Here is a 22,638-nt window from a genome sequence, read left to right on the forward strand (position 1 = left end):
TTACTTGCTCTTTGTAACCACAGGTGGCAAAACTCATTAAGGCAGTACGATAGCTAGGTTGGCCTGGTGGTTTCGGGCCTTAAAGAAGCGGTAATACCAATGGTGCGAGGAGAGTCTCACATCCAAAAAATAAAAAAATAAAAAAATAAAGATGGACGTTTGGACTGTGAACAATTTTATGTTCACGTTAACACCAGCTTAACAGGAGGTGGAGTATAGGTATTTACCCACGCATTTTCCGTCGTTCACTTTTTCTCCGGTGTTTTCGGGGTCCTGCTCGTTCTTTCGGTGTCCTGGTGCTTCCTGCCTTTTCGTGCTGGCGATTTCAGGGGCCCGCCGCTCTCTCGCCGCTGCTCAATGTAGCAACACCAGCCCAAACTAGGTTCTCTTGCTCCAAGCGATACCCAGCGTCATATCCACCTACCTTCTCCATCTCCAACCCGCCTCCATTTCTACGTCACTATCCGCAGTAGACAGAAAGTGCGACTTGGGCCAGCAGCATACTACTTCAGCGTGGCCATCCTGCTCTTCTCTCCAACCCCAACTTCCATCACTCCCACTTTGCTACGACTGCACGTACGACTTGCTGTCAGTCTCTCATTACCATATCCGACAAGCTGTTGCGCGTTTGGATACACCCCTGTCTTGCTTCAGCTCCAACCCCCGCCGATCAATTGCTGTCACCGTTGTATACTGTCCTCCCTTCCTCAGTCTGCACTAAGAGGTGCGTACATACGACTGGTATGGCCTTCAGAGCAAGCAATGCTAACATATGAACAGACTCGCCTTGAGGCCCTTCAATTGAGCTGGACCTTTGCTTGGTAGCACTGCCAGCACCCAGAGTCGGATCGCATCGCATCGCCTTTCGAAGTCTGTAACTGCAACTGCATTGTCGAATTTCATTTGTGGAAAGCACACCAGAAGGATGTCTGTAAGATCAAAGGTTGCAGAGCTGCTCGCTCTGCGGGACTCTGTGTCGGAGTCGGCGGTGTCGCTCGACAAGTTCGCAGACGAAGACGCTGTCAGAGGTACGTTTTCCGCAGTCCGTTCTTAGAGTTCCTCCGCCCTTAGCTCCGTAGGCAGTCACCATGTTTTGATGTTATTTCTGGCACCGTCACCCCCCTCACCAACCTTCATTTCCTCTCTTCCCTTTCACACAACCTTCCCACCGCAACAGTCAACCTTAATCTTTCACAACTTTGTTCTCCCTCTCAAACACACATTTCGCAACAATCCGCATCGCAGAAAAAAATGTGGACTACACCTAGCAGCTCTAGCAAGAGCGATGTTCTGGGCCCCAGCCCGAACTTCTCGACGCCGACGCGCAGGGAACGTCGGGGTACCAACGTCTACTCCATGCTAACAGACATTCCAGAGCATGTGCTGCGTCCCTCTGCCTCTGTCAATAACATGGGTCCGTTGCGGACGCGTGGTTCTGCCCAGAGTTTCAACAGCCGCCTTGACAGCGCTCGTTCGCAGACGCAGCTCATTTCACCTTCTGCGCTCGACGGCACCCGCGACATTATCCAAGGCAACGGCATCAAGAAGCCTTCACCTTCACCGTCAATCAAGCGCAGCAAGGCTGAGAGGCTTCTCAAGGAACATGGCTCACCTCCAGGCCTGCGTGTCACTGCTGGTGGTCGCATTGTCCCGACTGACATGGTGGCTCTTGGAAGCCCTCAATATCCCCTCAACAGTGCGAAGCCCACGAACATGTCGAATTCCTCGCTCCGTCAGAGTGCTCTTGAACAGAGCAATGGGCAGCCGTTTGTTGGCACGCCGTTCGCTGATCACTTCACCTACGACGCTCTTGGTCGCCCAATCGGGCTTTCCGGCCAACCTGTCTTCAGTGTCCCACCTACGGCACTGTACTCTCAGATGTTTCCGTACCCTCCTGGCACGATCCATCATGTCGTACTCCCCAACGGTCAAGTTGTCTATCCGCACCCGCCGCAAGGTCAGCCGAAGCAGTACGTACCCATCCCTCCTGTGTCGCCAGTCTCGCCCACGCCTACCGAAGCCAACTCTGCTTCTCTGAACAACCACCTTCGGATCACCAACTTCAAGAAGCAGCTTGAGAGGCTTCACCTTGAACAGCGTGACCTGGAGAGAGACCTTGTCATCCGCGAGAGCCAGATCACTCCGGAGGAGCGTACTCGCCTGATCGGTCGCAAGATGGAAATGATAAACCAGGCCGATGAGATTCGGAAGGAGGTCAAGCAACTGCAAGCCCTTGTGAAGGCTGACTCGAGCGAGTCTATCCAGAGCGAGACCCAGAAGCAGCAGCCTTCTGTCACACAGACGATGCCTATCTACACGCAACCCCTTGGTTTCGCACCTGGTCAGGTTGGACCTCAATCCTTCCCTTACCAGTTCCCTCAACAGTCAGGAGAGTACCCAAGTTTCGCACCACAGGTCAACCAGATCTCCGCCTTCTATCCGGGGATGCAGCCTCTTGGTGGAACGCTTGCTCCTGGTCCTGCTCCTGCTCACCAGGGTAACGGCACCGCCTCAGGTGGAAGCCAGGTTTCGCAGGCCCCTTCTGCTGATCAAAGCAACGAGTCACCAGTCTTGAAGAAGACTCCTGCTATCAGCAGCCGTCGATCGCACGCTCTAGAGATCAAAGATCCACGGAAGGTCGCAGTGGCTGAGAAGGAGAAACCCAGCAACTTCAAGCGTTCCACTCTTGACCCAACTAGTCCTACGTATGAACCCAAGAAGTCGACTACCCCCGAAGTTGACTCTCAGTTTGTTTTCGTGCCGCCTTCACCATCCCCCATTGCCTCTCCGAAGCGCAGTGCCGGCTTCAAAGCACACTTCCCTTGGCTTTGTGACACGAAGTCTTCACAGGATGCTACTGATGTGGGTCAACCCGACAGGACTCCTCAGCACAAGACCAGTGCTTCGAGCATCAACACTGAGGATTTCTTCCCGACGAATCCCCATGAGCATTCAACTACCAGCTTCGTTAACAGAGCTCTGAAGTCTGGTGTTCGTGTCCAAGCTCCGTATATGAAGGCAAGTACCCACGACACACCTGAGAAGAAGCCGTCTTGGGATCTCATTCCGTGGAACCCACAGGTCGTTAGCCCGTCCAACACCGAGGAAGGAGATGATCTACTGAGAGCGCCTCAGGTATCCCCAATCAGTGGCACTGCTACGTGTAGCGAATCCAAAGAAAGCCAAAAAATTGACTACTCCGATAAGTCCAGCTCCTTCCTCGAAGGTCTTTGCGCCGGCCTTACAGGAGGATCCATCAATGCGGACATGGACCCCGACTTCATGCTCGGTTACAGCACCGGCTTACTCAGGAAGCGTGGCGGCTCTTCGAACAACATCACCAAGACCGTGTCTCGCTCCCGCCAGCCCAGTCTCCAGAGCCAGAGGCCTTCTGAGATGGCGACGATCGATGCACCGCTGCAGGTACATGCCCAGACCCAGACCACGAAACGCCAGAGCAGCTTGCAGCATGTCCTGAACCATCTGAAGTCAGTGACTGTTGACTCCACGCCAACGTTTCCTACTGAGTATGGTCTGCGTCCTATCGCACCTCAATTCAATTCGTTCGATTCTAACCTCAGTATTACCTCTGGTATGGGAATCCCACCTATTGATGCTGCGCTGCGGTCTATCACGACCGACAAGGCTCTTCGACCGGTTCACAACGGTGGCTTCGACGCTTTCCAGGCTCAGTACCCAGCACCTATCAGCAAGCCCATGATGCACTTTTCTGGAAACCAGCAAGAGGAGCGCAAGAGTGTGTACCGTGCTGACAAGTCTCCTCCCAAGTTGAGCAAAGCCTCGCCCACCAAGCAAGTCAGCACTCAGACTCAGCAGAAGGCTGCTGAGCCTCAACGTCCTATGCGCAGCTTCACTCTGTCCTGTATGGGCGAGCAGGGCCGCGGCCCCAGTCACTCCTTCGACGGTGCTATGGACGACCTCTCAGAGATGATTGAGCCTATCAGTGCGAGCAGCAAGCCTGAGTCTTCTACTAACCGCTCTTCTCCCTCAAAGTTTACCGAGGCCCATGATGCGTCGGCTGTGTCCACTGGTTCTCCCAAGAAAGTTTCACGCACTTCTCCGACCAAGGCCAAGTTTGAGGAAATGGCGAACAAAGTCATGAAGTCGAAGAAGACCGACAGGGAGGATCCCGCTGCCCCAGCGTCCATGTCTCGTGACGATAAAAAGAAGTGGCGCGAAGAGTGGAAGCGCCGCTTCATTGACATGAAGCAAAGGGACCAGAGCATGGTCGACAAGTACCGCCATGATAACCCTCTTCCCTAGTGAAGCATTCTGAGCGACTTGACTATGTGCTCAAGCACGGGGTACTTTACTATCAGCGCTACAATGCAACGGCTCTCTCGGCTTTGGACGACTGTTCATCGCTTGGAGCATACTACGGCGGTCATTTTATTGATTGCAAACCGTATCCATCGGCCTGCAGTCTGGACCGGTGCTCCCTCTTCGATCTTCATCGTCGACAGGATCCAACTCTTTGGCACCTACAAATACCGGTTCCTTTCATGCACGCCTTCTTGCGTATACTTTCTGTCTGTTTTTGATTACTGCTTTTGTTACCTGAGGTTCCCTCTGTTGCGCAACACATATTCCTCTTGATGGACTTCGGTCCACACAGGAGGACCCTATTTCGTCCCTGCTACCCTTTCGTTTCGATGATTTGTTACCGACTGATTTTAATTCTCCTGAACGCTCACAAGATGAAAACATTAGAAAAACATGGCGGAAGAGACAAAGAGTATCCTTGGGTGGTTAGAGGAAAATGGCAGAAAAAAATGGCGGAGAGTTGAGATGATGGGAGGGATATGGTTCTCTCGGCGGCCCTGGGTTTGATCGGTTCATTGACGGCTGCCCTGAGGCATAGCGTGAGATGGTTTTGTTCACCGGTATTTTGTTTCCATGCTGCTTTTCGTTCTCAGCTTCCCCCATCGCTTACACCCCGCCACCAACACCGAGAAAAGCCCTACATGTCATCACCCCGGCCTTCGGTTTGGCTCGCTCCATGAGCGGACAGGAACCTGACAGGCGTACTTTCCTTCTGTTTCTGCTTCTTTTAATTTTTGCTTTTACTCTCTACAACACGATAACTAAAAAACGATACGATTTGTCCATGACGGGTAGATAGCACAAGCACGCAATAGAACGACCAAAGGAACTACTTGGAGCCGGCGTCAATAGTGCGAGTGAGGCAACGATTGGGTGCAGTGACGGAGACCAGTAAACTAGCAGCGGAAGCGGGAGGGCTGAAACTCGGTTTCAGAAAGGCCTCTGCAGCTCGACCCGCGGTGCGGTCTCTGGCAGCAGCTAGCGCCCGGGGCCTTCCGCGCAGTAACGCCTGATGCTATGATTTCAAAGCTTCGCAGCCGCACGGGCAGATGGGCGTCAGGGAGAGGTTGATTACGGATCGGGCACGTCAGGAGAGAGAGCCGTCACCCGCGGGTTGCGGACGTGAGCGGACGTGAGCAGACGAGGTATTGTAGGCGAATGAGGCGCAGCAGCAACTACTATGGGGGCCCCGGGGGTCCGCAGGGCCGTGTTTGTCGCCTCATGGACCGTGAGCGGGCCTGGTGTGACTGGAGGATGATGGGGAACACGGCGGCGCAGCAGGCGATCACCGAGTCTTGTACGGAGTAGCCAAGCCTCAAGTCCAGGCCGCGCCTTTCGGCAGCTGTTTCGCCCGCCAAGCCGGCGCGCACCTTATCCCCACCTTGGCCGAAGTAGCATTCCACACCCATATCTTCGACTTGACGAGCCACGACTCCCCATCCTCACTACTTTGCCTCACTCACTCGAGCCTGTACTCGCAGCGCCATCCCTGCTCCGCGTCGAGCAAAGACATGGCCCACTGAGCTGGCATCTATCCGGGCCGGCCCATTCTAAAGTCCTCCACCTACCAAGGCGTGCATTGAACATAGCCAACCACACCAGACCGCTCACTCTTGTACTCACCGCACCCAGCTCCGGTGGTCAATCCGGGCCCGCTCTCTCCCCATGACGCAGCTCTTCAACTCGTCGTCGGGCCACTCGACGCACTCGCACACCCCGTCGGCTGAAAAGCGCGCCTTTACCGGCGCGCCCATCTCTACCAACAAGCAGGTCAACGGCTCCAACAGCCAGGTCTCGCAGAAGATCAAAAACTTCTTCCGCATCAACACAGGCAGCAGCAAGGACAGCATCGACACCAAGCACAGCGGCGATGGCGCCTCGTCGCACTCCAAGTCGGACAACAAGTCCAGCTTCCGCCAGTCGCGCTTCTTGCCACACATCGGCCGCAATCGCTCAGCCACGGTAGCCAGCGAGGGCAACCCGCTTGACGAGGGCATGTCCCCGACCGCGCACGCGAATCCCTATTTCATCCATCAGGGCCCCCCCGCCCTGCGCCACCACAACGAAGGCAGCGTGCCCCCTTCTCCGCCAGACACTCCCCCGATTGCCATCACCAAGGCCGAGGACGTAGAAGTATCTGGCGACCAAGCGACAACGGCTGGCAAGGAAGAACTGGCGCGAAAGCTGCGTCGTGTGGCGTCGGCGCCGAATGCGCAGGGGCTCTTCTCCAAGAGTGGCTCGGGCGATCGCCCTCAAACGGCGGAGATGGGCAAGCAGCCACTCGTACAACATGGAAACAGCTCCGCGCTAAGCATGGTCGAGACGGCTGTCGACGACGACCACCTCGCGATTCCCTCGGGAGAGGGTACCATTCCCTCTCCCGGCCAGATTCGCAACAGCCTAGCATTCAGGAGAACGTATAGCTCGAATTCGATCAAGGTGCGCACCGTCGAAGTCGGCCCGGGCAGTTTCGACAAGATCAAGTTGATCGGAAAGGGAGATGTGGGCAAGGTGTACTTGGTGCGCGAGAAGAAGTCTAGCAGACTGTACGCCATGAAGGGTATGTGACATGCTCGGTTTGCGACCCGGTTGCGCCTACTGACCCTTTGCAGTGCTCAGCAAGAAGGAGATGATCAAGAGGAATAAGATCAAGCGCGCGCTGGCCGAGCAAGAGATCTTGGCCACCAGCAACCACCCGTTCATCGTTACCCTGTACCACTCATTCCAGTCCGAAGATCACCTGTACCTCTGCATGGAATACTGCAGCGGCGGAGAGTTCTTCAGGGCACTGCAGACGCGCCCTAACAAGTGCGTCGACGAGGATGCGGCGAGATTCTATGCTGCCGAAGTCACGGCTGCACTGGAATACTTGCATCTTATGGGCTTCATCTACCGCGACCTGAAGCCTGAGAGTGAGTACACTTTCACGCGCGCCTCTCCCTGAGCAAGAAACTAACTGTATTAGACATTCTTCTTCACCAGTCCGGACACATTATGTTGTCAGACTTTGACCTGTCCAAGCAGTCCGACCTCGGCGGAAGGCCCACCATGATCCTTGGCAGCAAGGGCAACTCGGTCAACTCCCTCCCCACCATCGACACCAAGTCCTGTATCGCAAACTTCCGCACGAACTCGTTTGTTGGTACCGAAGAGTACATTGCTCCGGAAGTCATCAAGGGCTGCGGCCACACCAGTGCCGTCGACTGGTGGACGCTGGGCATTTTGGTGTACGAGATGCTGTACGGCACCACGCCTTTCAAGGGCAAGAACCGCAACGCCACGTTTGCGAACATCCTGAGGGATGAGGTGCCATTCCCCGAAAGCTCCAACGCGCCGCAGATTTCCAAGTAAGTCAATGACCGGTCTTTGTATGTACTACGTGAATCGCATGAAAGCTAACAGCACGTCAGTCTCTGCAAGTCCCTCATCCGCAAGCTCCTCATCAAGGACGAACTGAAGCGTCTTGGTTCCCGCGCGGGTGCTTCTGATGTCAAGGCGCATCCATTCTTCCGCACGACGCAGTGGGCGCTGCTGCGCCACATGAAGCCGCCAATGATTCCGAACCAAGGCACCGGCATCGACACGATCAACTTCCGCAATGTCAAGGAGAGCCAGAGCGTCGACATTGGCGCCTCGAAGGTCAAGGGCGTTCCGCTGGACTCTGGTCTTCAAACTCCAGGAACCGAGCCGGTCAACGATCCGTTTGAGGAGTTCAACAGTGTCACGTTGCATCACGAGGGCGACGAGATGAGCGGAGGATACGGGCAGAATGCCGAGGGAAGGTAGCGAAGGATGAGCAATGAGCGCCGAGGTTGAAAAAAGTTTGCTCGGTGGCTGGCTTTTAGCCGACCCACGAGCGTCGGGGCCGGGAGTCTCTTTGACATCCGTCTCCAAAGCGACGAAAAACCATGGGAATTGGTGGCTGCTGTCTTTCCCCTTTTCTTCTCACTTGGGCGCTCTCCACAAATCATATCGATACGGACGCGACGGGCTGTGCATTGACAGCCCGTCCGTCAGGCATGAGCGTACAGTCGAGTGCGGGCGGGGTATCTGTTTTTGCACATCTGCTTCGACTTCGCTTTCCCTCACGCTCTTTTCTGCTGTTTGTTTGGTCTGCTTGGGAGGGGGGACTGCATGCATACACCAGCTCGCTGCTCGGACAACAATAACTACTACGACTACGACCACTACTACTACTACTTACTACTATCATCGAAGCCGGTAGCACACGCTCGGCCCAGGGCTGCACGCCTGTTTCTGTGCCTCCCCTGGACGGGCAAGCACGGCGAGGTGCGGGCGAATCGCAGCTGCGACGATCGGTCACTTTGGGCTCTGGCGTTTGAAGGGGTTTCTACCTGTGGTTTGGTTTTTCTTTTCCCTCTTTCGTTTCCGCGTTCTTCACTTCTCTGTCTCTAACCTTTAGCTGTCTCTGACCTTGCTTTTTTCTTGCTGTTGCTGGCCGAAATCCTGATTTTGCGTTGTTGTTTTCCTGTTTTCTTGTCTTCTTCTCGGGCCCGCTTACGCTGCGTCTCTGCGCGTGTGTGCGTGCGTGGCTGGGGCGGGGGGAGGAGGTACCTGTTGCTGTTGTTTGTGGGGGTGAGCGAGCGCTTCGTCGTGGGGTGCGGTGGGGTGTGGTGGTGTGTGGGGATGCAGAGGGGAGGGAAGGGGATGGACGAGTCCAGACGAGCGAGGGCGGCTGTTCGGCTCGTTGGGGCTGGGGCGGCAACGGGGACATGGACCTAGGTGTGTGCATGGATGCAGCCCAGTGGATGTCGTTGCGCGGGCCGAAGCGGGGCGGGACTGGACTGGACGGGAGCGCAGGTGTGTAGGAAGTAGGCGTGTGTGTGTGACGACGACGTACCTAGAAGTACCGTACCTACCTAGTCCTTTTTCTTTATTGGGGACCGTGTCTCTTCTGTCTCTCTGTCCTGGAGGCGCGGGGGAAATGATGAGCGTTCGCTTGGTGTTTGTTTAGCTGCTGTGGTTTTGTCTGTGATTCGTGTAGGCATGTTGAGGTGGGTAGTCGTGTTGTACAAAAGGTCACTTGCCTATACATAAAATGCCTCGCCGGGTAACTGTACAGTAGAGAGTCGCCAGAACGCTCGCACCATGAGTGCGCGCCAAGACGCGCCAAGACCGCACCGCACCACCCCGGCGCTGATCGACAACGGCGGCGGCGGACGACGACAACGAAAACAAAAACATTGGAACAGTGCTTGGCCTCCTCTATTCCTTCTAAGCTTCCACCTTCCTCACCCTACCTCCCCACCCGTCAAACCTCCTCCATTGGACATCTACCCCACCACATCACACAAATCGCAAAGCAAACCTCACAACAACAACAAACAAACAACAACAAACAAACAACAACAACGCCGCCGCAACAGCAATGGCAGACTTCACGCCCAACGCGAGCGCAGGCGCAAGCACGTCTCCCCCGGCGTCTCCGGGCCCGGAAACCCTGTCTCCGCTTGAGCAGGAGGTGCTGGACGAGTATGCGCGGTTGGCTGGGAATCTGAATGATGTATGTTTGTGTGCTTTTGTCTCCTTTCTTCACGTTCCTGCTCCTTGCCTTCCGCTTTACACCCTCGCTTCTCACCCATTCCGCATGCTCACATCTGCTCGCACAGCTTTCCGCCCTCCTGTCAACGCTCTCCCAAAACCCCAGCGCAGGCATCCTCGACGCGCTGCGCGGCCTCGAACGCAAGACGAGTCTGGTCTTCACGCTGCTGAAAGCCAGCGTCTACAGCATCGTGCTGCAGCAGCAGATCTATGGCGAGGATGAGGGTGGTGAAGGTGAAGGACTTGAGGGGGGGATGGGGGAGGGTGAGAGCATGGACGTGGACGTGGACGTGGAGTAAGAGTGTGTGTGTGCGGTGCGGGGTTATGAGAGAGAGCGAGAGAGACGCGCACCCTACCACTCCCACCGCCAGCATTACAACCACCCCGGATGGACGGACTACCCCACCTATCGAGCTATCGCGATATCGAACACCGAATACCGACACACCACGGACGAGCAACACGCAACACGCAACAAGCAATAAGCAAGCCAGAGCCGCGCAGCCACAGCCACAGCCACATCCCCACCTAAGCACGCACGCGGCACGCCTATGCGCGCACAGTGGAGGGCAGCTAGCTAGCTAGCTAGGAGACGAGATGCGTACACGTGGGAGCGCGGAGGTGCGTGCGTGCGGAAGGGACAAGAAAGGACAGGACAGGACAGAGGACGAAGAGAAGAGCTCTCGAGGTGTGCGGAAGGCGGAGACGCGTTTTCGGGTTTACAACTGCGAGCTTGTCTAGCTGGGTAGGTACTTAGCTATACGTACGTGCGGCACGGTACTTCGTACGGTATACGCGGCTTTGTGCTGTCTTGCTGTCCTGCTTTGGGGGTTTGATGTCTTGATATAACGGGATTTGATATGGTATGAAATGATATGCTCGAATTGACGTTGCTTTTTCGCGTTGATTCTCTGCTCCGCTGCTTTGCTCCGCTATGCTGCGCTGCGCTGCGCTATTTTCACGCCGTATGTAACTACGAATACAATACACCCCTCCCCTCCCATCCCATCCCAGCCCATCCCATCCATTCACATCGTCGTCAGCCTCACAAATAACGTACACCTCCTCGCTCCCCCACAAAGAAAAAACCCCCCATAAAACCCCCCTCCCTCCCCAAATAACTAATTCACCTTCCCCCCATAATAGACCTTGCGGACATCAACGAGCTTGCGGCCGCGTGCGCGCGCGATGTCTTCAGGCAAGCGCTGGTTCAACAGAGCCTGCCAGGCGGCTTTGACCGTGTTCATCTTGTTGCGGCTGCGCAGCACCTTTGCGGATAGGTCGTGGATGCCGGCTGCGCGCGCCATTTCGTGGATGAGGGATTGGCAGCGGAGCCCGAATCCTGTTTGGGGGGAGGGGGGCGTTAGTGGCTGTTTGCTTTGTTGTTGTTTGGTTTGAGGGGGGGTAAAGATAGTTTAGGGATTGTTGGGGATTGTACGTACCAGGTTGGCGAGCACTCAGACGCAGCTCAACGGCACCGCACTTGCCCTCGACCTCGCCGTAGATGGTGCGGTTCTCGTAGCGCGTGACGGGGCGCATGTTGCGGATGGCGCTGAAGATGCTCTGCTGGCGGCCCTCGGTGGACTCGGTGCTCTTGCCCTCGCCGACGCCGAGCATGCCGTTGCCGTCGCCGGCAATGCAGAGGTAGTAGTAGGATTGGACCTTGCCGAGGCGGGTCTGGTTGACGACGCGGTGGTCGTGCAGGACCTTGACGCGCAGGCTGCGCAGCTGGAAGCCCGACAGCCCCGTCTGCTGCATCAGGCGCTTGCGCTGGGGGTCGTCGCCGTCGGAGCCGCCGCGCGGCGCCACGACGCCGTCGATCTTGGGCATTTCGGGCGCCAGCACCGTCAGCGCCTCGTCGCTGAGGGCGCGGTAGCCGGCCTCGCTGTCGGCGTGCATGAAGGTGCGCGGGTCGTCGAGGAAGCGCAGGAAGCGCACGCGCGCCGCCTCCTCGTCCTCGGCGCTGTTGGGCGCTTCGCCCCCCGACGCCGCCTCCAGCCGCTCTCCCTCGTCGACGTAGTACATGGCCAGCGCCTGCGCCATCTCGTCGTCCGTCTTGGGCCGCACGTCGTAGCTGGCGTAGGGGTCCAGCGGCGCGCTCGCCTTCTTGTCCAGCACGGGCTGCAGGCGGCGCAGCTCGTCGGCCGTGTATTTGAGCGCCATGGGGTCGCCGTCGCGCGAGCGGCTCTGCGTCAGCAGGTCGCGCGCGTCGATGGCCGCTTCGGCCGCCTCAATCGCCGCGTACTGCCCCGCCGTGTACTTGGCCTTGAGCAGGTCCTTCTCCTCGCTCGTGTACTTGGGGTACCGCTGCACGGCCAGCTTCTGCAGCTGCTCCATGTCGGCGGCTTTGATCGAGGGGTAGTGCGGGCGCCGCTTCTTGCTGTGGGCGGGCGAGGCGTGGAAGGCGCGGGCTTGGACGGCCGTGGTGCTACTGGCGGCGGGCAGGGTGGTGGATGCCCGGGCGAAGAGGCATCGTGCGGGGCGGCAGACGCTCATGGCGGGCGTCAATGGGTGGATGGCGATGGGGGACCTTCTGACCTCTGAACCTCTGAACCTCTGTGAGCATCTGCCGTCGTCGGTCACTTTTGTCCTGTGGCTGGTGAGAGATTTTCCTCCAGCCACAGCCACAGCGACTCGCCGCGCCGACCAACACCATTGCGCCTTTTGTCGCTGACAATAATTTTTCTTGTCTTCCCCGTCAATTTACCTCCATGATCAGCGCTGCAGCTCGGAGAATTGCTGCTGCTGCTACTACCAGTACTACTACTCACTCCCGCACCTACGCCATGGCTTCGTCGGCCCCCAAGCGCGCCTACGAGGACGGCCGCAGCTATCGCTTCAAGAAGCAGCAGAAGAAAGAGCAGGTTGCGGGCAAGCCCGACGGGACCCACGAGGAAGTCCTGCTCAAGGACATTACCGCGCTGCTGCAGAAGCACAGCCTGAACGAGCAGAGCGAAGTAGAAGAAAAATTGCCCGAGCCCTTCTCCGAGATCGACGTCACTGTCGACGAGATCTCGTCCACGGGCGACGGCCTCGCCCGCCTGCCCGGCTCCCGCCAGATCTACGTCGTGCCCTTCACCGCGCCCGGCGACAAGGTCAAGGCCAAAGTCATCCGCCACTTCCCCAAGAACGGCTACACGACGGCCGACTTTGTGTCGGTGGTGGAGCCATCGCCGCAGCGCGACGACTCGCTGATCCGGTGCCCGTACTTTGCCAGCTGCTCGGGATGCCAATTCCAGATGCTGCCGTACGCGGCACAGCTCGCGCACAAAAAGACCATCGTCGAGAAAGCGTACAAGAACTTTTCCGACCTCCCGCCCGAGCTCGTGCCCGCCGTGGGCGAGACGATCGGCTCGCCGCTGCAGTACGGCTACCGCACCAAGCTGACCCCCCACTTTGACGGCCCGCCCGGCATGAAGCGCAGCGACGGGCGCAACGGCATCAAGCGGCATTTCGAGGCGGTGCCGCCCATCGGCTTCATGAAGAAGGGCACGCGCCACACCATGGACATCGAGGACTGCCCCATCGGCACCGACGCCGTGCGCATGGGCATGAAGCGCGAGCGCGCGCGCGTCGCTGCCGAGCTGGGCAGGTACACCAAGGGCGCGACGCTGCTGCTGCGCGAGAGCACCAAGCGCCTGCCCAAGGACCCGGCGCCCGCGCCCCGCGACGACGCCATCCTCGAGGACCGCGGAACCCACTTCCATGAGAAAACTTGCGTCACCGATCCTAATGGCACTACCACCGAGTTCATCGACGACTACCAGTTCTCGAATCCCGCGGGCGCCTTCTTCCAGAACAACAACAGCATCCTCTCGCCCTTTACGCAGTACGTGCGCTCGCACATCCTGCCGCCTTCGCCCACCACCACCACCACCGCAACGCCCACCGCCCCCTCTCAAAACACGACCCCAATCCAACACCTCATAGACGCGTACTCCGGCTCCGGCCTCTTCACCATAACGCTCTCGCCCCTCTTCCCCTCCTCCCTCGGCATCGACATCAGCGCCACCTCCATAGCCTCCGCGTCCCAAAACGCCGCCCTAAACGCCCTTTCACCCACACACGCCTCGTTCCTAGCCGCCGACGCAGCCCACCTCTTCGCATCCATCACCTCCCCCGCCGCCGAAACAGCCGTCGTCATCGACCCCCCCCGTAAAGGGTGCGACGACTCGTTCCTGCGGCAGCTGCTGCGCTACAGCCCCGCGCGCGTGCTGTACGTCAGCTGCAACGTGCATACGCAGGCGCGGGACGTGGGCGTGCTAGTCAGTGGGATGAAGGGCGTGGACGCGGGCTTTGGCGTCGGCGAGGGCGCGTACGAGATTGAGAGCGTGCGCGGGTTTGACTTTTTTCCGCAGACGGGGCATGTCGAGGGCGTGGCGGTTTTGCGGCGGAGGGAGGAGGGCGCGGTGAAGGGGGTGGAGGTGGAGGTGGAGGTGGAGAAGGAGGCGGACGCGGCTGCACAGCTGGTGCCTGAGGTGCAGAAGGAGGCGTAGTGTGCTATACTGTCTGTGTACTGTATACGTGTTTTATGTCTTGTACCATTTCCATCCCCTCCCGTTTCCGTAAAAGTCTCCTGCTGTACCCACCCACCTACCTACCTACCTACCTACCTATCCACCACCATAGACCAAGACCAAGAAGCAAGAACCAAGAAGCAAGAACCAAGAGCCAAGAGCCAAGAGCCAAGAAGCAAGATACGTAGACAATTCCATAGATACGTTAGATATAACTAAACATAAGCAAGTATAACCAAGTATACAATAAGCACAAGCACAAGTATGTTCAACACACTTACCCGTGTTTTAATAATATAACACATAAACAAACCCAAACACAACAACCTCCCAATCAATCCATCTCACGCACAAGCCACAAGCCGCAAGCAAAAACGACAAAATCTCTACCTGGTTTCTTTCATTCCTATCCTCGTTCTCATCTCCATCTAGTATCTACTATCTACCTACCTACCCAATCAACGCCAACGCCAATGCCTGATTTCTCTAGTACCGCGCCGACCCTACCCTACCACTAGCACCGCGCTATCGCGCCGTTTTGCTCCAAGAATGAACAAGGGAAAAGGAAAGGAAGGATATGCTTTTACACCAGCACCAGCACCAGCACCAGCACGCCACCAGTCGAACACACCACACCGCACAACACCACAACACCGCACCTTACACCATTCAGCCATTCAACCATTCGGCCATTCATCCAGTCATCCAGTCAGCCAGCCACCAGACCAGACCAGACCAGACCGTCATTTGACACCTACCTGCCTGCCTGCCTTGCCATGTAACAACCACCATCACAACAACAATAGAAAAAAGCCCAACCCCCAACCCCGACAACGCAAACCCGCAAATCCCACAGCTCCCTGCTCCCACTCCCGAACCCCAGCACCAGCACCAGCACCAGCACCAGACCTGCTTGCTTGCTTGCTCCCTCCCTCACCGGCCCCAGTTCAACGAATCGAAACCAGCAGCGGCAACGTCGACGTCAACGACGCTAGACGTCAGATGCACAGCAAGGAAAAGCAAGGCAGAGAAGCAGCCCAGAAAAAGCAAAGTAAAGAAGCAGCCCAAAAAAAGCAAAAAGGAAATTAAAAAAAAGAAAACATGAAAAAGAAAACAAAAGCAAAGCAAAACGAGGAAAAAATCATTGCTTTTTCCGCCCCTCACTGCCTCCCCCCCCCCACGCACACACATACACACTAAGGCGCCAACCCCCCATGCACCAATATTTTACTAACAAGGCACGCCTCCCACTCGTCCGGCCGCTCGCCCCTGAAGCCGCTCTGCCGCCGCTCCGACAACCACCCTGGCGTAATCCGCACCTCGGCGAACCACTCCTTGGCCAGCGCGTCCGACGCCGGGTTGATCGTCGCGTTCGTCGTGCTGTTGTTCGTCTGGTTGTCAATCGGCACTATCACGTTCGTTATGGGCTCCGTCGTCGTCTTCGGCGGCACCCCCCGCATCTTCAGCAGCATGTGCAAGATGTCGCTGAAACGCTCCCCCTGCTGGCTGTAGTACGGTGGCTGCTTGTCCAGCGGCCAGCGCGACGGGTTCGGCCGCGGATGTCCGGCGTGATGGACATCTGGCGCTGATCCGGGAGCAGTGCCGTCGGTGGGCGCCTGCGTCGCGTCTGCGGCTGAAGTGGAGGTTGCGTCATGGGCTTGCGCGGCAGTGCCGTTGCCATGTCCCGAGGCGTGGTTATCCGAGTTCTGGTTGAGGCTGTTTATGCTGGCCTCGAGCTCTGCCTTGAAATCGCGCTCAGGCGGTGGAACGCTGTACGGACGCGGTTGCACGGGCTGTGCGGGGCTCTCCCACGTCTTGAAGAGCCAGCACATGCGTTCCACGCACGCCAGTAATATCATTGAAACCAAAAAGGTCTCAAAGGGGTTTGCCTGCTGCCGCTGCAGCAAGCGGCGCTCAAGGTCGTTCATGACGAACTTGCTCAGGCTCGCAGCACGCTTCTCCGTCGCGCCGAGTATCTGTTGCGTGATGAGATTGTAGGAATCGGGGTGAGTTCCAACGTCTATCGCAAAACGGGAAGCCGACACGGCAGAGTCCAAATCTTGTTGATTGAGAATGACCGGATCCTTGTAAGGTGGCATGGCATGGTTGAAGAACAGCTGTAGGCTGAGATTCGGGTCGACGAGGATGCGGGTCGCTATCCACAGCTCGAGAACCTTGGAAAGCAGACCCTCCTTGTTGTTCTCACTGAGCCGCTGAGCCATCAGCAGAGTTGGCTTCATGAAAGGCGATGTCTCATTCTCGAAAAAGGTAGAGGCTATGCGCTTCATGTATAGTTCAAGCTTGCCGCCAATGTCATCGATATCAGAGTCGATAATCTCAACGTCTTGAATACTCTCGACGTGCATCGTGGCATCAATGATGGCCGGGTCTATCGGAGCGTGGACTCCTCTGAACCCCTTCAGCGTGGTAAAAGTGGCATATATAGAAGCCTCTTGGTGATGTGTGGCCTCGATCCGTCCAGGAATGTGCTCGAAACGCACATTCGCCTTGGCCGAGCTGACACTATGGAAAGCCAACACGGAATGCAAGCCTGCCGAATACAGATTAAACTCCTCTGCGATGCGGGTACGAATACACGGTTGCTTCCAGAGACGCGCGCTCTCTACGTTGAGACAAGTGCTGCAGGGGCTTTCCCCAGAACACTATGCTTTGTGAGCTCTGCCCTTTCTGCCAACGTTTATTCAAACTTACCGGTTTCTTCAACATGCGACATCTAATGCACGCACCGCGCTTCCTGACCTCCTGTACCTCTTTGCGTCTGCTGTCGGTGAATCTGCCCCTGACCTTGGGCTTGGACGGCTTTTGGTTTATGCTGAAATCCGTTGTAAAATGTGCCTGATGTCCGTTCGGATTCATCGCAATAGGCCTGGGGTATGAGGCTGCCGCATTGTTGCCATGGCCGGCTGTGCCATTTTGTCCGTTTTGCCCCTCGACAGACTGCTCTCCATTGGAATTCTGCAGCATAGGGTCTATGGCCTGCGACCAGTTGGGACGCCCTTGCTGGTGGAAAAACTTGTCCGATATACCCGCATTCGACGTATTAACATCTGGCTGCTCCATTGTGTAGTTGGCGTTCGGCATCGCCGCGCGAAGTTCTTCTGCAGCAGAGGCAGCCATAACCAAGGACGACGGGTGAGGGGCCATTTGCGCCGTGGATGAAGGGCTGTGCTGCGCCATAGAAATGGCGGGATGCTGCTGTTGTTGTTGTGGAGAACCATGGGTCGTGGGGAGGTGCTCGAACTGGTAGATGGACTGTGGTGCCTGGCCGGTGTTAGAGGTGTCGGGCGCGCCGGCGGCTGCGGCTCTGTCAGTCACGATCAGGTCTGCGACTTCGGCAAACTCACAGGCGGCATCGTGAAGATTGCCGTTGTCGTCGAAGCCGGGCTTCTCGTCCTGGACGAGGAAGTCCTCAAACACCTGGCCGCCGTTCTGCAGCGCCTCGTTCCTGATGGAGCCCCTTCTCTCCTGGTGGTCGGCGGCGGCGGGTGTTGGAATGCGCTTGCCGGACAGGTCGAGGTGCTGTCGCGAGACCTCGGCCAGCGTCTCGAGGGCACTCATGCCCTCCTTGGGGGCAGCGAAGGGCAGCGTCATCGGCTGGCCGTTCTGCGCGCCATTCTGAGCGCTGGGGACAGCAGGGTTGGAGGGCAGATCGGGCAGGTCGTGGAATTGCAGAATGGCGCGCTGGCGATCGCGCTCCGTCAGGGCGGGACATTTCTTGACGAGGTGCGCCGTCAACGTGTCGATGCGGCCCTTGGGAAACTGCGGTGTGGCCGGGTCAGTATAGGGCTTTCGGGGAGGCGCGTGCGTGGGGCAGTGAGCGGTGTGCATGCGCGACTGCCTACAGACCTTCTCGCCGCAGGAGCGACATGTGTGCTGGTAGCGGTTGCTGGCGTCCTCGAGTTTGGGGCCTCGTTCGAAGAACTCGAGGATGAGCTGGTTCGGCTTGCGGCCCATCGTTACTGACGGCAGAATGGGAGGGTTGGATGTGGTTTGACTGACGTCGAATAGCGGTCGAGAAGGCGGAGAGCTGCAGCGCTGCGAGGCCGTCGCCGGCTTAACTCCGGCCCGAGCTGCCCTCTGTGCTGTTGCGGTGCCGCTGCCTCGGCCATCCTGAGGCATCCATTAGGTAGTTTGTTTGTTAGGTACAAGTCACCAGGTCTAGCTACTATTGAGTACATTTGTCCCCCCTACTCCGTCGCCATGTGCGCCGCCGGCCCGGCCCGCCGCGCCATCGCCCGCTTCCTCCACGCCAGCGACACCACCGCCGGATCCACCGCCTTGGTGCCCTCCTCGAACCGCTCGTTGCCCAGCGTGATGATCTTCAGCGTGTTGCCAAACCCGACCGCCACGCTGCGTTTGCCCACCCGCACCATCGGCCCCGGCTTGGCCACAAACAGCTGCTCCTCGTCCTCCGTCGCCGCGTCCCCCGGGAACAGCGGCGTCGTGTGAAGGTCGCCCGTTGCCGAGAGTGTCCACGCTTCCCATTCCTCCGTCTCCGAGCTGTGCGTTCGCGACATGTTGGGCCTCGCCGAGCTGCCCCCCGAAGCATTTCCGAGCTGGCCCAGCCGGGAAACGCTGTCGCGCCGTCGGTGCTTCATGCCCCCGTTCGCGTAGTTGGCGAAGTAGCTGGCATCCGAAGACGTCGAGACGACCGAAGCGGGCGGCGTTGCTGGCCGCTTGCGCACTCCAATTATCGAAGGCACCTTTGTCGACTCCCAATTACCTGGGTCGTTCACCCAGTGCAGTGCTTCCGTGGCGCGCTCGAACCCAGTGCAGCTAACCTGTCCTTCCTCCAGAAGGCTCACCGGACGGAGGCATATTTGCCCATTTGCAGAATCTGGATTCGGCGAGTAAGTCTGCATCATGCAGTTTTGCGTTTCCGAGTCGGTGTATGTAATCGAGAAGGTCTGTACAGCGGGTGAATGGCACCCGCATATCTTTCGTTGCGCATACAGGATGCGGAGAGATTGTCCCTTTATCTGTCCGGTCTGGAAAGTGTAGATGACCGTCCGCGTAGGTAAGTCTACGAGATCAACCTCGCAAGTCCTCACCGCTGCTATCATACATAGCGAAGGTATGGGGTAGGTGTACCTTACTTTTGAGACAGTTCCATTCGGAATCTTCCTGTCTTCATTCATATCGAGAGCTTCGGAAACCCATTCGCCGGATAGCGGATAAGTCATAGTGATCGCGCCGGTCTTGGAAACGCTAATGACTCTGGTCCGTCCTTTAACGCAGCACGTAAGATGCGCATTGGACAGCTGACCTTCGGAGACCTGGTGTGTCCAAAGCTGGCCGGACCGGAAATCCAAGTTGTTCAAGCGTCCGTCTGGCGTGACCACCACTAAGCTCAACCTCTCAACATCGTCCATTTGGTGAAGAGAAAAGGCGAATATTATCGGCATCTGGCCGCGAAGACTCAAAACTTTGGACATGACGAAACGACGTTCTGTCAAACTCCACAACGCTACTCGACCGGCATCTGTGCAAAGAGCAAGCCATTGTCCACTATCGTCGATAGAAGAGGCAATGATGGGCCATACCGGAGGCGAGAGAGTGCCCGGTTGTAGGACGACATGGGAGTAGATGTGGGTACGCTGGTCGAGACACCAAATGGAGATCAAGCGATCCAAACTTATTGCCACTAGGTGTCCTTGGCCGCAGGACCAGAGTTTGACCACATCGAGCTCATGAGACCTTGGAAGGGTTTTGACAGACAGGGGTAGTTCAGCCTCAGTCCCAGAGTCAGAGTCCTCGTCCGGTATTTCGTTCCAGAGGAGGTAGTTCATCAGCAAAGTAACAGTGGCTATGACGAAAACCACCACGACGGCGAACGGGAAGAAGTGCCTCTCGGCGAGGCTACGGAGGGCGAAGAAGATCGACTGAGTTTGGCTGAATCCTCGGCGGTCAGAGTCTTTCATTACCACAGCCAAAGGCTCAAAGATGTTAGCAATGATGCTGTGGGCACCTGGCTTGGAATAGTTGAGGAGTTCCTTGGCCGTTTTATGGTCTTGCATCTTCAGCCATGCTTCGGGCGTGCGGGCTTGGTTGATGGGCGGTGGAGTTACTACGTCGGCGAGCTTCCGCCGCTTGCCGCTCTTCCGCAGCCATTGCAGATAGTAAACGAGCGAAAAGGCCTTAGAATCGTGGTCGAAAAAATGCCAGTTGAGGGCCAAGATGAAGAAAACCAAGGCGATGGTCCCTGCAGTTCTCGTGCTGAAGGGCCAGCTCTCCCGTACAAGGGCTTCAGTCCAAGTTCGGCGCTCGTGCTTCGCAATGTGTAGCTTGCGCTGGGTTGCGAGATTAATTCGGTCGAGTGAGTCTTGGAGCTCCATTCTCCGCACGTCGACGCTTAGGACAGCGACGAAGAAGGTAAGGTGGAACAAAAAGTCAAACACGAGCGCCACTGCCGCGAAAGCGCATGCAGGTGCCACACCGGGAGATACTATTTTGGAAAGTAGCCATAGGATAAGCAGGTTTTGCGTTGCGGCAGCAAGAGAAAGATGGCCGACGTCACCAAGCGCGTTTGCAACGCGCGAGACCGTCGGCATATGCGCGGGACTCTCAAGAACGGCATTGATCAAACGAAACCTAGCGCGGCCGGTCAGTGTTGCGACTTTGCGACTACAAACTCTTGGCGAGATGTAACTTACATGTTTTCCAAACCAATGACTAGTACCACAAACGGGTAAGCCTCCCCGGGGACGCTAGTCAAATTGATTTTCAGCAAACCACAAACAGTGAAGCTGGCGCAAATAGAAATAAACATCTGCCCTTGTCAACAAAAGACCGTTGCGGACAAGTCCATAGAACCCACCTGAGCTATAACAGTGCAAAACAATCCAAATACACTCTTGACAGCCTTGAGTTTCCGCAGGCTAAACAGAACGTAAAAAAGCATGAGAGAATAGGCCAAGATTAAGGTGGACGCATCATTGATGCTCAGCGGTTGATAGCGGAATTCGTACAGCTGATGCCTATACGTGGAGCCCGTTGGCGGATAGAATGACCACGGATCAGGTGATTCCGATGTGAGCATCCGGGAGCGTCTGTCGAACTCATCCGTGACAGCGCCACCCGTGCGGTCCATAAGAGTAATCACCAGAGCGTCGGCGGCCAATAAACGAGTGCCGTTGAAAGATTTCCCAGCAAAGAGCGACGTGGGCTGAAGGGTAAAGTTCATGTAGGACAGGCGGCCCTCCTGCGAATTGATCGTGTGGAGAATGTCCGTGTCGGCCTCGAGAGCGGCCATTGAGCAGTTCCAGTACATGAGCGGCGAGTGGTAGCCCCAGAGCGCATTGCCTCCAGCCTCCGGAGCGCAGGCACCGTCGAGCGCGCCATCCCGCGCATCGCCGGCGCGCCCGCCAGGCAAGCCAAAGCCGCGGCCTATGAGCTTGTCCTGGATGCTCAATGCCTCGCGCAAGACACGCGAATCCAGCGCCTTCATGTAGCTCCCGTGGACCCACAGCTGCCTCATCCCAACATCAGGCGTGACGTCGGGCGGGCCGTCGTACGCGCGCACAGAGGTCCAGACATGGTGTGGGCGGTGGTGTTGGCCGCCGGGGGCGGGGCTCTCGTAGAGGAAGACGACGGGGTAGCAGAGCAGGACGGCGACGGCGACGGAGAGCAACAGCGAGAGCAGCCAGTGGCGCGCGGTGGCGGTGCCATAGCGGGCAAAGGCCTTGCGGATGGGATGCTCTGGCGATAGCTTAGGAGGCTCGGTTGTACTGGCGGCGGGCAGCAGGTCAGCGGCGGCGGGCAGGCATTGCGGACGTCGAGACAGGCTTGGTGGGAATTTCTTTGCGGCAAACGTACCCGCGAAAAGCGTACAACAAGTACCATATCATTGGCGCCGTCGGTTCGCATTAGTGGGAGAGCATGGGAGAGGGAAAGTAAGGGACAAAGCTATGTGCCTGCGCACCCATGTGCAGATGTATGCGGAGGGCAGAAGGACTCCCGGGCTAGAGATGAGCTAGAAGCGATCGGCGGCCGGGAAGCTGGCAGGAGGAGCGTAGGGACGGCATCTGTCGCGCGCTGCCTACTCTAGCCTTCAATTCAAGTACTCTAGCAGTATGTAACCAAGAGATGGCGCCGATCCACCCGCGCACGGGGCCCCGCTGCACCTCGACACACCCGACTTGCGACTGACTCTCTTCCACTGCGCTGCTGCTGTGTACCATCACTCCCGCCACTC

At 57.4% G+C, this 22,638-nt stretch overlaps 9 protein-coding genes across 9 annotated transcripts; 5 read left to right on the forward strand and 4 right to left on the reverse strand.

Annotated features, from left to right (window-relative positions):
• Nucleotides 1-925: 925 nt before the first annotated feature.
• Nucleotides 926-4,753, forward strand: K452DRAFT_342558 (uncharacterized protein; the record flags this gene model as incomplete). The annotated part of the gene is made up of 2 exons (XM_033545395.1): nt 926-1,028; nt 1,178-4,753. The coding sequence occupies 2 exons, from the start codon at nt 926-928 to the stop codon at nt 4,282-4,284; spliced, it is 3,210 nt and encodes a 1,069-aa protein (XP_033401521.1). The 3' UTR covers nt 4,285-4,753.
• Nucleotides 4,565-5,164, forward strand: K452DRAFT_284193 (uncharacterized protein). The gene has a single exon (XM_033539908.1). The coding sequence runs from the start codon at nt 4,889-4,891 to the stop codon at nt 5,141-5,143; it is 255 nt and encodes an 84-aa protein (XP_033401522.1). The 5' UTR covers nt 4,565-4,888; the 3' UTR covers nt 5,144-5,164.
• Nucleotides 5,165-6,009: 845 nt separating this feature from the next.
• On the forward strand, nt 6,010-8,130 carry K452DRAFT_220793 (uncharacterized protein; the record flags this gene model as incomplete). The annotated part of the gene is made up of 4 exons (XM_033536481.1): nt 6,010-6,904; nt 6,957-7,256; nt 7,310-7,691; nt 7,755-8,130. 4 exons carry the CDS (start codon nt 6,010-6,012, stop codon nt 8,128-8,130), a joined length of 1,953 nt encoding a protein of 650 aa, XP_033401523.1.
• A 63-nt stretch (nt 8,131-8,193) lies between these two features.
• On the reverse strand, nt 8,194-9,356 carry K452DRAFT_125895 (uncharacterized protein). Its single transcript, XM_033535232.1, has 2 exons — nt 8,700-9,356; nt 8,194-8,651 (listed from the first exon to the last, which is right to left on the reverse strand). Exons 1-2 carry the CDS (start codon nt 9,095-9,097, stop codon nt 8,312-8,314), a joined length of 738 nt encoding a protein of 245 aa, XP_033401524.1. The 5' UTR covers nt 9,098-9,356; the 3' UTR covers nt 8,194-8,311.
• A 377-nt stretch (nt 9,357-9,733) lies between these two features.
• On the forward strand, nt 9,734-10,205 carry K452DRAFT_221346 (uncharacterized protein; the record flags this gene model as incomplete). The annotated part of the gene is made up of 2 exons (XM_033536512.1): nt 9,734-9,868; nt 9,975-10,205. 2 exons carry the CDS (start codon nt 9,734-9,736, stop codon nt 10,203-10,205), a joined length of 366 nt encoding a protein of 121 aa, XP_033401525.1.
• Nucleotides 10,206-10,827: 622 nt separating this feature from the next.
• On the reverse strand, nt 10,828-12,478 carry K452DRAFT_349226 (uncharacterized protein). Its single transcript, XM_033545584.1, has 2 exons — nt 11,349-12,478; nt 10,828-11,248 (listed from the first exon to the last, which is right to left on the reverse strand). The coding sequence occupies exons 1-2, from the start codon at nt 12,400-12,402 to the stop codon at nt 11,028-11,030; spliced, it is 1,275 nt and encodes a 424-aa protein (XP_033401526.1). The 5' UTR covers nt 12,403-12,478; the 3' UTR covers nt 10,828-11,027.
• Nucleotides 12,479-12,585: 107 nt separating this feature from the next.
• K452DRAFT_284197 (uncharacterized protein) lies at nt 12,586-14,653 on the forward strand. The gene has a single exon (XM_033539909.1). The coding sequence runs from the start codon at nt 12,618-12,620 to the stop codon at nt 14,400-14,402; it is 1,785 nt and encodes a 594-aa protein (XP_033401527.1). The 5' UTR covers nt 12,586-12,617; the 3' UTR covers nt 14,403-14,653.
• Nucleotides 14,654-15,619: 966 nt separating this feature from the next.
• On the reverse strand, nt 15,620-18,398 carry K452DRAFT_295379 (uncharacterized protein; the record flags this gene model as incomplete). The annotated part of the gene is made up of 4 exons (XM_033541802.1): nt 15,620-17,086; nt 17,136-17,740; nt 17,789-18,203; nt 18,291-18,398. 4 exons carry the CDS (start codon nt 18,396-18,398, stop codon nt 15,620-15,622), a joined length of 2,595 nt encoding a protein of 864 aa, XP_033401528.1.
• Nucleotides 18,399-18,519: 121 nt separating this feature from the next.
• Nucleotides 18,520-22,463, reverse strand: K452DRAFT_125935 (uncharacterized protein). Its single transcript, XM_033535233.1, has 4 exons — nt 22,260-22,463; nt 21,262-22,171; nt 21,098-21,213; nt 18,520-21,035 (listed from the first exon to the last, which is right to left on the reverse strand). The coding sequence occupies exons 1-4, from the start codon at nt 22,289-22,291 to the stop codon at nt 18,632-18,634; spliced, it is 3,462 nt and encodes a 1,153-aa protein (XP_033401529.1). The 5' UTR covers nt 22,292-22,463; the 3' UTR covers nt 18,520-18,631.
• Between the last annotated feature and the right edge of the window lie 175 nt (nt 22,464-22,638).

This window comes from Aplosporella prunicola, assembly GCF_010093885.1.
Source record: "Aplosporella prunicola CBS 121167 unplaced genomic scaffold K452scaffold_4, whole genome shotgun sequence".
NCBI lineage: Eukaryota > Fungi > Ascomycota > Dothideomycetes > Botryosphaeriales > Aplosporellaceae > Aplosporella > Aplosporella prunicola.